General features: G+C 52.1%; 1 protein-coding gene across 1 annotated transcript in view; it reads left to right on the top strand.

Moving 5' to 3' along the window:
- Nucleotides 1-3,110: 3,110 nt before the first annotated feature.
- LOC103750005 (protein-arginine deiminase type-1-like) overlaps nt 3,111-13,356 on the top strand; it is a 26,064-nt gene continuing 15,818 nt past the window's right edge. The window contains exon 1 of the mRNA XM_017803131.1: nt 3,111-3,308. Within this exon, the coding sequence (XP_017658620.1) occupies nt 3,216-3,308 (93 nt within the window). The 5' untranslated portion in view covers nt 3,111-3,215. The remainder of the gene's footprint in view (nt 3,309-13,356) is intronic.

Genomic DNA, 13,356 nt, shown 5'->3' with positions numbered 1-13,356 from the left:
CAGGGACCTGGGGACCAACAGGAGCCCATGGGTGAGGGGGTCTGCTCTCGATTCTTTCATCTATAAGATTAGAATAGTTCCCACCCTCCTCTCGACTCCTGCCCACTCCTCTGAAGCCCTCCTTGGGCCTTTCTTTCCCTCACACCTGAGAGTGGCCCCTTGGAGAAGCCTCCATGTCCTGCCAAGCACCTGCCCTGCCTGAGCTGGCCAAGGGCACAGCCAGGCTGTGGTTTGTCTGAACTTGGCCTTCTGGGCTTGCTCAGAACCTGTCACCTGGAATTATTGGGAAGATTAGATGAGTGAATATATGGGAGGGGCTTACAAACTGCCTAGCAAAGGGTGAGAGTGGGAGCTGTGTTTGCTAGCATGGTGGTCCTCATCGTCAGCACTGTCCCCATCAAGTCATGACATCATCTCCTCACAATGGCTCCTCACCAATCACCTCTTCTCTCTTCTTCCCTCTTTCCTATCAGTCCACTCATCCATCTGTCCATTCAGCCCTCTATTTACCCATCTGTCCATCCATTTGTCCATGCATCCATGCATCCATGCATCCATCCATCCACCCACCCATCTATCCACCCATCCATCCATCCATCCACCCACCCATCATTCATCCACCTATCCATCCATCCATCCACCCACCCACCCATCATTCATCCACCTATCCATCCATCCATCCATCCACCCACCCATCATCCATCCACCCATCCATCCATCCATCCATCCATCCATCCATCCATCTGGTCTTCTCTAGTGAGAGCATACCTATGTGCTCTTTGGAAACTTACTCTTTACATTCCTTATTACATTTCATAGGAAATGGACAAGTTTTTATCAATAGATGGGATTAGACAAAATGATTTGGGTTCTGGTTCATTGGGGTTTGGGGCAGGGGTGGTGGAAAAGCTACTCTTGAAGTCCTGTTTTTCTGGGTAAACTGAGGCTTATCCTTGATGCCTTTAGAGATAATGAATTTTTCAGGTCAGTAACATTTACAATCAGATGCGTTGGCAATAGAGATCATTCCAGAAAGACCCTCACAATCAAATGTAATCAAATACAAAATTATGCCAATTTTTCTCTTTCCTGGCTTCCTAATCATTTTAGAAGTTGCTGGAGGCAGGGACCCTGACCGGCTGGCGGCGTCCCTGCAGGGCCTCCTTCTCTCCCACCTGTCTTTGTTGTCTCTGCCTGTGGACAGGGGAGTTCTTGGTTGTGTGTCTGTGGCTCAGGAGGCATGCCCTATGATTCCAGAGAAATCTTTCTCCCTCCCTTAGTCCCCAGCACAGAGGGACATGTCACCAGCAGTCACCTCTCCAGTCAGCAAACCCATAGCCCCTTCATGTTTAACAAGTGTTCACAGACAGAATAGCCAAACCCTTGACTCACACCTGTATCCAGCCATCTCCATCCCTCTAAGAAGCCTTCCTTTCAAGGGCTTGAGCCCCAAACTGCAGCCATCCTTGCACTCTTCCTCCCTGCCGTGTCAATCCTTTGGCAGATGTCACCAGCTGCATCTTCAAGGCTTGTTCAGAGCCCTGCTCCTCTCTCCAATGACACCCCAGGGCCAAGGCACCATCACCTCTTCCCAGAGGACGGAGGGTCAGACGTTACACATTACTCCCCTACCTCTGGGTGGTGTCTGTCTCCAGACCATGGTGTCTTCAGAGCAGGGAGCCTGATCTGTTCTGCTTCTCTTGGGGTGCCGAGTGCAGCAGGTACCCAACACCACCAGTCCAACGGGCATAGGGCAACCCAAGATCATCACTAAGTGGGCTCAGAAGCTGAGAGCTTTTTCTATCTGCTTTTCTTTTTCAGTGGCAAGAGAGTACATTTTATTAAAAATGCTGACAGTGAGAGAGGGCTTACCCCGCATGCACAAGGCCCTGGGCATCCCAAGCACTAACATAAAAGTACCACCAACTGGGCCTTGTAGTGGCAAATGTCTGTAATCTCAGAAGGAGGGTCATGAATTCAAGGTCATCCTCAGCTATTCAGTGAATTTGAAGCTAGCCCAGGCTGCTACGTGACAAAAACAACAAGCAAACAAAACCAAGATCAATTTACAAAATTGTTTCAAGAGCCAAGCGAGGGACACATACCTTTTGGAAGTCAGAAGAGGATGTCAGACCCCCTAGAACTGGAGTTACAGATGGTTGTTCGCTGCCATGTGGGTGCTTAGAATTGAACCCTCATCCTTAGCAAGAGCAGCCAGAGCTCTTAACCACTGAGCTATCTCTCTAGCCTTTGTCTTCCATTTTAAAGATACGTATTTGAAAGAAATGAATAAGAAACTGTACCCGACAGTGCAGAAGACGCAGGCTACAAGGACTGTCTCTGACCCTGACTTTGCTGTTTAGTCACAGAAAGTCTGGGCAAGACACCTGACCTCTTGAGAAAGCCTTTGTTCTCCATGATCATACCAAAACAACACAGACCTTGCCACAGACCTGTGTCTTTTGAGACCTGGGCACTAGGAAGTCACCTCGCAATACAGTGTGTGGGTCAGGTAGACCTGTTCACAAGTGGCTTCACTGCTCACTACCTATGTGGCCAGAGACCCAGAATAGCTGCTAGCATTTTTTAAAAGACAGAGTTAACCCTCTTCCACTGTGCTGAGTTCTCCCATAGAACAGGATTGGCCCTGTTGTAGCAGCTGTTTAATGCCACAAGGAGCATTAAGTCACATGATGCTCTCAGTGGCTCTGAGAGGCAGAGTGGGATTTGAACCCTCTATTCTGCCTCCCTGAGCCTACTGACATACATAGGCAATAGAATCTGCAAGTTGCTTAGCTGGTGCCTGGCACACAGCCCTCAGAAATGAACCACGGGGTCCAGCATGGAGAGTCCAAGCTAGAGGGTGCTGAGGGCTGTCTGGACTTTCCTGTCAGCTACTGAGCCTGGCTGTTCCCAGGGCCCCTTCCGACCCTCGGAGAGGTTCAGAACACCTTCCCAGCCCCTTAGATCGATAGCCCGTGACTTAGGTGACTGGGCATGGAGCCAGGAGGTGGGGACCAGGCTCAGGCAGGCTCGCCAGGTTGCAGGGTGAAATTAAAAGGGAGGAGAGAGCACCAGCCCATCAGAACACAGGCTCCTGCCTGGCGGCCAGGTGCCCCGAGAGCAACTGGGGAGCCAGGAGCCGGGGAGCTTGGGTGTGCAGCCACGGGGTTCCTGAGCTGACCTGACCTGGGAGGCTGTGAGCTGGGCACAGGATGACTCCGCAGAGAGCCGTGAGGCTGTCGCTGAAGAAGCCCACACACGCTGTGTGTGTGGTAGGAGTGGAGATGCCAGTGGATGTGTACAGGTAAGGGCCAGAGACCTTTCCTCTGTGTGCAAATGGGAGACTTGGGGTTGGGAGAGCACGCCAGGGGATGCCGGTAGGAGGTTGTTTTGACACCAGGGAAGGTGAGACTCTTCAGAGCCTGAGAGGGAAGGGACTACAATCTGACCAGGTGCACTGGGGTCAGGGCATTGGGTCCAGCTTCTGGACAAGAGTGGCCTTGGGATCAGGCTCTATCTGAGCTCTGCCTGCTGACCTCCAAACAGATCAACAGAAGGAAACAGGGCTCCAGCCAGGGAAGAGGGCTGGGCCGATCTGCCATGTCTTGTCAGCTCTTCCTCTCTCTGTGGTTAGGGGTGTATGTGTGCCATCTTGACCCTTGGAGGCCAGCCAGGGACAACTAGAGTGACAGATTAGGAGGGAGTGGTCAGGGGACAACTCAGTGACTTAAGAAGTAAGCTTGGAGCAGAGCCTGGGACTTGGGGTAGACATTAAATGATGGTGGTGATGATGATGGTAGTGATGATGATGGTGATGATGACGGTGGTGATTGTGGTGATGGTGGTAATAGTGGTAGTGATGATGGTGGTGATGGTGGTGATGACAGTGGTGATAGTGGTGATGGTGATGATGGTGGCGATGGTGATGATGGTGGTGATGATAGTGATGATGACAATAACGATGATGGTGGTGATGGTAGTCATAATGGTGATGATGATGATAGTGATGGTGGTGGTGGTGGTGATGGTAGTGAGGTGATGATGGTGATGATGATGGTGGTGGTGATGGTAGTGATGGTGACGATGATGATGATGATGATGGTGATGGTAGTCATAATGGTGATGATGATGATGATGGTGATGGTGGTGATGGTGATGGTGATAATAATGATGGTGATGATGATGATAATGATGATGGTGATGATGATGGTGGTGGTGGCCATGGGTGGCTGTGATAGTGGCTATGGTGAGATCTGAGTGGGACAGCCAAAACATCAGCTTCTCCTGTGGACCCAAATCTTCCCAGTTCTGGCTCTGCCTAGATGGGGATGCAGGGATCAGGCTCAGTCTCATGGCCACTGAGGGAGTTGACTGTGGTGATCTCTGAGGCCTCTCTAGTTCTGACAGACTACTTACTTTGTCTCTGGATGGGAGCCCTGGGTGGCAGCTCCCTCCTTAGGGAGTTGAGGCTGGGGGCTCCCAGGCATGGTCTGATCTGCCACCCTCTGGGTTTAGTCCTTGGGCTTGTCCAACCAGATGGGTGAATACTGCACCTGCTACCTACGGCCTTACTGTCCTTGTCTTGGGTAGTGACATGGGGCCCTAGTGACAGGGATGAGGAGGAAGAGCCAGGAGCCTGGAGGCCAGATCTTGACTGGTAGGGACCTGGTGCTAGGGCTGGTTTTCTATATGGCTAGTAGACTCCATTGGATCCTGTCTTTTCAGCAGGAGACTATAGATTTAATGAATAAAGAGTCCATTAAATGGAGGAGGCATTTTTGGTTCGTTTTAGAGATGGAAGCCAGGGCCTCACATATGCTAGTTGAGTAGGCCCCTGGTCTCACCCAGAGACAGGATTATCTCCAGAAGGTTCTTTCCAATCATATGCTGTGTGGGGCTGTTAAGGCCAGAAACACTTGGCAGGGAGTCTCCAGGAGGTCTGCTTTCTGCTGCTAGGTAATGGTGATTCCCCAGCCCTTCTTTGACCTGTGTTCTGAACTCTGATTGGATGAGCTGGGTCCCCTCTGACCCCTCCTCTGAAGCTCAGTGTGCAGGTTAAGTGCCCAGACCTTGGAGTTGGAAAGACTGCAGCTCTCTTACCCTGGTTCTGCTCCTGGCTTGTGGCCTTTGGCATGCTAATGCGCTTCTCTGAGCCTGTTTTGGCTTCTGACCAGTGTATAGGCAAGCCACTGTGATTGAGACACCCCTCAGAGTCCTTTGTGTGGTGAGTGCCCTGGCAGTGCCAGCTGTGGGGATCCACACACATCTGTTCTTTACATTGCTCTGTAGGCATGAGAGACAGCTATGAGGCAGTGTGGAGGGGGAGCACAAAGCCCTTAGCTTCCCCCAGTGTGGCCATCCAGCCAGGAGCCAGGCTACACTCGATGATGAACTTGGTTTTCCCCTACCCCTTTGCTTGGCTCAAGAATAGGCCCAACAAGGAGCTTCTAACTGGTCTGATAGGCATGGGGAAGCCCCCCACAGTAGGAGGTATGCCTGTCACCTGTGTTTCCTGGAGTCTGAGCCTCCAGGTGATTGTATAAGTGGGGCTGCATGTCTGGGGTAATTTCAAGCGATTCTGTAACTAGGCTGAGGATCTCTTAGGACCCCCTGGCTCAGTAGGTATTGCAGACCACCCTCCCACTGGGCTAGCTTAGCACCCTGATGCCCAATACCCTAGTGAGCCAGCTCATCACCCTGACTTCCATTCCTAGTGGACTAGCTCAGCTCTCTGACCCTCTCCCCCTAGTGGGCTAGTTCACCACCCTGACTCCCATGCTCTAGTGAGCTAGCTCAGCACCCTGACACTCTCACTTCAGTGGGCTAACTCAGCACCCTGACTCTAGTGGTCTAGCTCGACACCCTAAACTCCCTTACAGCAAAGCAAAATAGGTTTTTCAGGGCCCAGAGCTGTGGGGTTTGAGGAACAGGGATAAGGAGCACTGTGAGTCCCACAGAAGAGCCACAGGGAGGCCAGGCAGGAGCATCTCCAGGGTGTTCTGACAATGCCCTGCGGCTCATGAGTCTGTGTCCCAGCTGTTTCTTTCACATAGATAAAATGTACACAGAAGCATTGGAAGGCAGCCTGGGCTGCTGTTGAGGTAATTACAGCATCAATGGGATACTAATTTGAAGACTGACAGGCTGCAGGCACCGCTGAGGCTGGGCTGGCTGTCCAGTCTCCCTGCTCCATCCTGCTGTTGAGCCTGCAACGGGAAGAACGCCCTTATTTGGAAGTGGCATTCAAAGCTTAAGTTTTGAGTTCCTGGAATCTCTGAGGCCCTGTTCTGAGAGCTTTAGACTCTGGAACCCTGTGTGAGTGGTAGGTGGCCAGTCTTAGGTCATAAGACATTGGTGTCAAGCAGGGTGTGGTGACACATGCCAGTAATCACATCACTTAGGAGAATGAGGCAGGAGGATCTCAAGTTCACAGCCAGCCTCTGGTACAGAGTGAATTCAAAGCTCGGCTGAGCAGCTTAATGAGACCTTGTTTCAAAATGAAAAAAGAAAGGTGGCCTAGAGGTGTAGCTCAGTGGCAACGGCTTGCCAGGCATGCGGGAGGCCCTGGGTTCATTATTCAGTACCTCAAAAACAATACAAAAAACCAGTACTGATATTGACCTCAGAGGTCTGATCCCTCAATTCCATAGTCACCCCTGCTTCCCTCCCACACTGAACCTGGCTGGGGGGACCCTCCCTCTGGCATCCTCAGGCCTCCTCTTCCCGTCACTAGCATCCAGGCTTAGAATACTCTTCTCCACTTCTGTCCCAGCCCCAGTCCTGCCCCCGTCTTCCCAATCCTTATCCTTCCTCTCACTCAAGGCCAAGGGCTGGGAGGGGCTGTGGCCAGCCAGGTCCATCTCTTGCTGTTCTGAGCCTGTGGATCTGAGAGACGATGTTCTAAGTTCAAAGACTGGAGGGAACTGTTTGCCTGGATGTAGGTTCCTCTGCACCCCTAGAACATACCCTGCTGACCCCATCCCCCTTCTTCACTATTTCGGAAAGGTTTCATGCTGTTCCCTTTACCTGTGTCCGCGTACCTCAGGATGTCTGGGGGCGGGGGGTGATGCCAGGCTGGAAGAGGGCCACAGATACCTGGCAGGGGGCAGGAATGGAACGTAGCTATGAGCAGAAAAGGCCATGAGTGGGGGATTCCAAAGCTGCCAGGCAGTCACCCCCAAGCCCTGGGCTGGCACTGAGAAAGCCAGAACTTGGGGACCAGGGCAAGCCTGGCCTCTTGGAATGGACAGATCCATGACTGGGCCTCTAAGTGCCCCCTGGGCCCCAGAGCAGGAACCCAGTCATTCTGTGTTCAGTTCAAAGCCATTTGAACCCTTACTAGCAAGTGCTTCTGTCAAGCCTTTGAGCCACGCATCTGATCCAACTGTCAGCAGCTCAGGTCTTGTCAAGCGAGTGGCATAGAAGATAAAGTGCACAGGGGACTCTGCAGAGAGGCAGGCAGCGAGTTGTGAGTCAGGCTGGCCACAAGGCTGTGGCCTTAGTGAGGAGGGCTGAGGGTTAGTTAGACTCTGCCTCCCTCCATCTCAACCACAGACACCAGCTTGACTGAATTCCATAGGACGACGTGCCCAGAGATGGGCAGTTCGGGGGGTGTCTTGCTAATGCTTGCTGGCTGTGTGACCTTTGGCCAGTCAATTGGCCTCACTGAGCCTGTTTTCTCCTAGGCTAGATAGAAGTGACGTCACCTACCTTGCGCCCTGTGTGGTTAGCACCACTATTTCTCCCATTTTACTAATGAGGAATTTCGTCACCCACAGAGCACAGATCTACTTTGTGGAGGAGGGGAACATGACTCACAGCACTGACTTTAAATTCAGGGCCCTTTCTCTCTTGGGGCTCTTTGGTCCCCAGTCCTTGTCTGCCTCTGCTTCCAGAGTAGGGAGTGACAGCTACCACCTGGGCCCCTGTATCCATTCACTGGTAGGAAGACTTCTCTCTGGATGTCCTCACTCATGGGCCAACCATACTGAGCAATGACAGGGCGTTGTAAGGCACCCCATGAGCCACTGATCAGTATCTCTTGGTAAGGAATTGTCATAGACACACCCCACACCACACCCCACACCTTACGGAAATGTAGAGTCTGTACCAAGCATGGCCTCCCTTGACCTCTGTCAGCTGCAAATCAGCAGGGGACAGAAGGGAAGGTCAAGGTCAGCTGGTGTCTGAGCTGCACCTACTACCACCAAGCCCTCCTCCCCTACCCTCCTGTCACTCAAAACACATCGACTTCCGCTCTGCTCTGATGCCTAGAGTCCACCTGGCTCATACCAGTCTGGGAAGAGCTCATGGAAAGATGTAGCGCTGGACTTTTTTGTTCTTGTTTATAAGTTTTAGTGTGTGAATGTGTATGGTGTGTGTGTGTATGTGTGTGTGTGTGTGTGTGTGTGTGTGTTGTGTGTAGTGTGTGTGGGGTGTGTGTGTGGTGTGTGGTGTGTGTGTGTGTGGAGTGTTTGGGTGATGTGTATGAATGTATTGCCTGCATGTATGTAAGTGTACCTGTGTCGTGCAGTGCCCTGGAGGTCAGAAGAGGGCTTCAGATTCCCCTGGAACTGGAGTTAAGGATGGTTTGTAGCTGCCATGTGGGTGCTGGGAATCGAACCCGGGTCCTCTGCAAGAGCAGTCAATGCTCTTGACCGCTGAGCCATCGCTCCAGCTCACTTATTTTTTTTTAATTAATTTATTTTTTTATTGCCAGAGGACATTCTTAGATGGTGTTCCTCAAGAGCTATGTACCTTGTTTTTGTGACAGAGTCTCTTACTGGGACTTGGGGTTCACCAGTAAGATTATGTTGACTGGCCAGTGACCTCTAGGAGCCTCTTGTCTCCCCCTCCCCAGTACCGGGATTACAAGCAAGAGCTACCAGCTCACTATGTAGACCAGGCTGGCCTTGAACTCACAGAGATCTTCTTGCCTCTGCCTCCCAAGTGCTGGGACTACAGGCGTGGGCTACCACGCTCGGCTCAGAAATAATCTAAGAAGACCCTCAGTCACTCCAAGGACACCAAACCTGAGCACTCACTCAACTCCCCACTAAGTGCAGCCGTGTCCCACAACCCTGGTACAACCCCCGCTCCCCATTTTCTTTGTCTAGTTGTAGATGCTTGGTTCCCTCAGACAGCCTCTACCTCTCAGTGCATCTTCTTTGAATGAAGGAAGATATATTCATTGCCTGTTGCAGGTCTGGCTCTGGTTTCATGTCTCCAACTCCTCTATCTTCCTTTTTATGTTCCAAAAATCTAACAGAAATGAGATTCAATCCTCAATCTAGCCCACTGCCCCCACCCTGCTCTTCATACTGACCCAGCACCATGGCTGATTTCCAGATAACAGGCTCCCCAGAGGTTGATCTCATAGAATCTGGAATCCGGCAGACCCGGGTTCAAATCTCAGCCCCAGCAGTTGCAGGCTGTGTGACCTCAGAAGTCTCTCACCCTCTTTTGTCTCAGTCTCTTCCTAATGAGGACCATAGTCACTGCAGACCTACTGTGAGAGTTGATGGAGTCATTGTGGCATGCACTTGTGGCAGGAGCATTAGTCCTCACTGCCAGGAAGGGTGTTTGAGAGACACAAAGGGGTGGACACACCCAGGAAAGGAGGGTGTGATCTAGAACGAGAGGCGGATGTGACCCCTTCACTCTTAGCAGACCAAGGAGCCGGACTAGGTGTGCTATCACCCCAATCAGCATCCTGAAGTGGTGACTCACATGGGAGATCCCAGCAGTCAGGAGGCAGAGCCCAGGGGTCAGAAGTTCAAGGCCAGCCTGGGCTGTGTAGCAAGACCTCATTTAAAAGGAAAAGAAAAAGAAAAACAAAACAAAACCAAGGCCCGGGATGGTGGCGCACACCTTTAATCCCAGCACTCTGGAGGCAGAGGCAGGTGGATCTCTGTGAGTTTCAGGCCAGACTGGTCTATATAGAGAGCTCCAGGATGGCTGGGGCTACAGGGAGACCCTGCTTCAAAAAGACCAAAATAATTACAAAAAGATTATTTCCTCAGACATGGGCAGGCATGTTATCTACGGCCTTGGAGGAAATAGGTGGGCTCTACAAACATTTTCTCTCAGTCTTGGGAGTGACCAACTGATTAGGGGTAAGCAGAGCCAGGCCTCTAATCTATAGCCTTTAGGTCACTGGGGAACTTTGTACTTTTATAATTTAGAGCCCTTGGCCACTCTGATGGTTTTACGCCTTTATGGTCTCCTTTAATAAAGCTCATGGCTTTCCTGAGGTTCGCATATTCTATCAACTTCTATGCTGTGGCCCTCTGTGACCACTCTGGACTTCCTCTGTGCTCTGTCAACCCAGGGATGAAGGCACACCTGGGCTTGGCAGCTAACCATGGATGGACTCTGAGATGAGAATGGAGACTGTGGGTGGCCTCCCCAAAGTCCAGGCCATTCACTGTGTCCCATGGTACCCAGCACCATGTAGGACAGCAGAAGTGTTTGGGGGAAATGGGTAAAGCCTCCTACTGTCCTTAAAGAGTTCTGCTGACTCCCAGGGCCAGAGTCCTCAGGGCCAGGCCAACCTGTGCCTGCCAGCGGTGGTGGGGTCTGACCCTCTACCACAGCCTCAGTTCCCAGTCATCCAGACCTGTGGCCCTAGTGACCTCAATCCATGAGACTTGAATCCCAGAGCACCTGGATACTGATCCCTCAAGCTCCTGGCGGCTAGTCTGTTCCTTTGCCTCTCCATTCTGTTTGGTGTCACCCTGCCCCTCCTGAGGACACTGACCAGCTCAGGGCTCTGACCTCTCCAGAGGCACACTGACCTCCCACCCTCTTGCCTACCCAGCTACTGTCCCTAGGTGCAGGTGATTCCTAAGCTGCAGATGGCTGGTTGGCACAGAGGACTTGTGTGTCCTCCTCTGAAGACTGGGATGTGAGCTTCCTAGTTACAGAGCTAAGGTGTGGCCTGTGGAGCCCCAGAAAATGGGGTGGGAAGGTTTGGGGTGGAAGTTTGCAGCCTAGTGAAAGGAAAGGCTTTCTAATTATAGGGAAGGGTGTGAGGGTGTGAGGTGATGAACTTCTCAGGCTAAGTCCTGGGGGACTCTGGGGTACCCCTATTCACAGCTCTCATTAGACTAGGAACTAGGGGGTCACTGACGCCACCGTCTGGCCTGCACTAACCTCACACCTGCAAGGTTCAGGTGGGTGGGTGGGTAGCAAGGTCAGTGGCTTTCCAAGGTCACCCAGGCTTGCTCCGATCCCAAGGAAACACAGTGAGGCGCTTACACAGAAGTTTGGCCATTTCCATTTCCTTCCTCCATCCTCCCAGGGAATCTCCTCCTCCCTTTAGCAGGGATCGCCAGGTCACGGGGTCATTTTAGTATCAGCCCACAGTGGGGGGATAACCATGCTGCTTCTTGTTCTGTGGCCTGAAGAAAGTTTCTTCAACCTTTCTGAGAAGATGTCTTCCATCTGTTAAATGGGGTCAGGAACACCCACCTGGGAGCTTTGTTGGGAAGGACAGATGAGGTCATCAGTATTGCAAGCTAAGTGTGTACCTGGTGCCTAAGGAGGTGCTTGAAAGCTCCCCACCCCAGCAGTCCCTAGGGAACCATCCCACTGGGCAGGTGGATGCTCCTTGCTGGAGTGAGCAGCCAGGATGGGAGGGCTGGGGCTTAACTGGGATCTTGCACTCCCCTCCAGCCTCACTGCCACTCCTTATGAGGCCCTTCAAGAACCCTCTCCTTTCTCCTTAGTCTCCAGAGAGGCAGGTAGAGCTGGCCCTGATCCCAGCACCAGATGGGGACCCAGTAGGGGGAGTCAGACTAGAAGCAGCTGTCCTCCAGGGCACAGACAGACCTGAAGCAGGGGGGATGGGGGTGTCCCAGTGCTGTGGAGTGCAGAAGATGGGATGGTGCATTGGGGTGGGGGGGCAAGTGGGCGGGCCTGCCAGGGGAGAAGAGTGACAGCACCAACTACCAATAGCGGCACGTCAGCCTAGAAAGTAGCTCTTTGGATGTTACTTCTGCCTATTGCACAGAGGAGGAAGAGTCTGAGTGGGACAGGGGACAGATTGGAGGCCACATTCTGCAGAGACTACTCCCTGCTCCAGGCTGTGGTATTTAAAGTAGGTTTAGAAGAAGCAAAAGATACCCCTTCCCTGCCTGACCCTGACCCTGTAGAGATGAGGGAGGGGCCTTGGAAACCCTTTGGTTCCTTCCCTTTATTTATTATTTTATTTTTATTTTATGTGTATGAGTGTTACGCCTGCATGTGTGTGCCTATAGAGGACAGAAGAAGGTGTTGGATCGCCTGGAACTGGAGTTACAGATGGTTGTTAGCCACCATGTGGGTGCTGGGATTCGAACCTGGATCTTCTGCAAGAATAGCCAGTGCTCTTAACTAGAGATAGCCAGGGCTATCTCTCCAGGCCCAGCCCCTTCCTTTTAAACAGCCTGGGCTCACCCCAGCCCTGGCACCTGCTGTTACCTAATCCACTCACAGATGCTCCATACCCACATACCTTCAGTGCCAGTCTTATGCCTAAGTCTCCATGTGGGGCAGGGGCAGAATGCCAAGGGAACAAGGATCCAAGTCTGCACAGCAACCACCAGGCAAAACCGACTTCACAAGAAACAACCATTACTCCACTGCCACCCACTGGCACAACTGCTCAGCACCTGCCACTGACCTGGACAGAGTGAGGGTGGCCAGAGCCTTGAAGACAGCAGAGCTGGGTTTGGAGAGACCCCTCCCAGACCCAAGACTCAGGGTTGGGAAGGGCCGTGAAGGCCTACTCTGCCACTAGCTGCCCCCTGCAGGAAGCCACCAGTCCCCATCTGGAGGGGGCAACTGTGGTGGGTTGCTAAGCAAGTCTTGGGACTTCATACTGACCCAGCACCCTGCTCTTCATACTGACCCCAGAACTCAGGAAGTTGAGACAAAAGGATCAGGAATTTGAGGTTAGCCTGGACCACTGAGTGAGATCTTATCTCAGAAAACAAACCAACATATGGGAGGAGCTTAGGAGGCCTCACCTCTCATTGAGGAGTTACTGCTGTCTCAGAAGGAGACTCACTTCTCTTTAGGGGGTTGTAGTCACTGTTAGCTTGCCCAGGCTGCAGTGGATGATTCCACACCCATGGGATTCCACACCCATGTGTGCATGCACACATGCACACATGCACACATGCACACATGCACACAGGCTGGGCTCAAACTCTTAGAGATCTCCTGAGTGCTGGGATTAAAGGAGTGCACCACCATGTCTGATAATGCATTTTAATCATATCTACCCCCTACTTCCCACCTCCAACTCTCCCAGACACCCTTCAATGTATCCATCCCCCAACTTCATGGACCTATTCTTTCTTGTTTTTT

This window comes from Nannospalax galili, unplaced genomic scaffold (genome assembly GCF_000622305.1).
Source record: "Nannospalax galili isolate Female #2095 unplaced genomic scaffold, S.galili_v1.0 scaffold1927, whole genome shotgun sequence".
Classification (NCBI taxonomy): domain Eukaryota; kingdom Metazoa; phylum Chordata; class Mammalia; order Rodentia; family Spalacidae; genus Nannospalax; species Nannospalax galili.
Note: the sequence above shows the minus strand (reverse complement) of the source record. Positions and strands in the feature narration are given on the sequence as shown.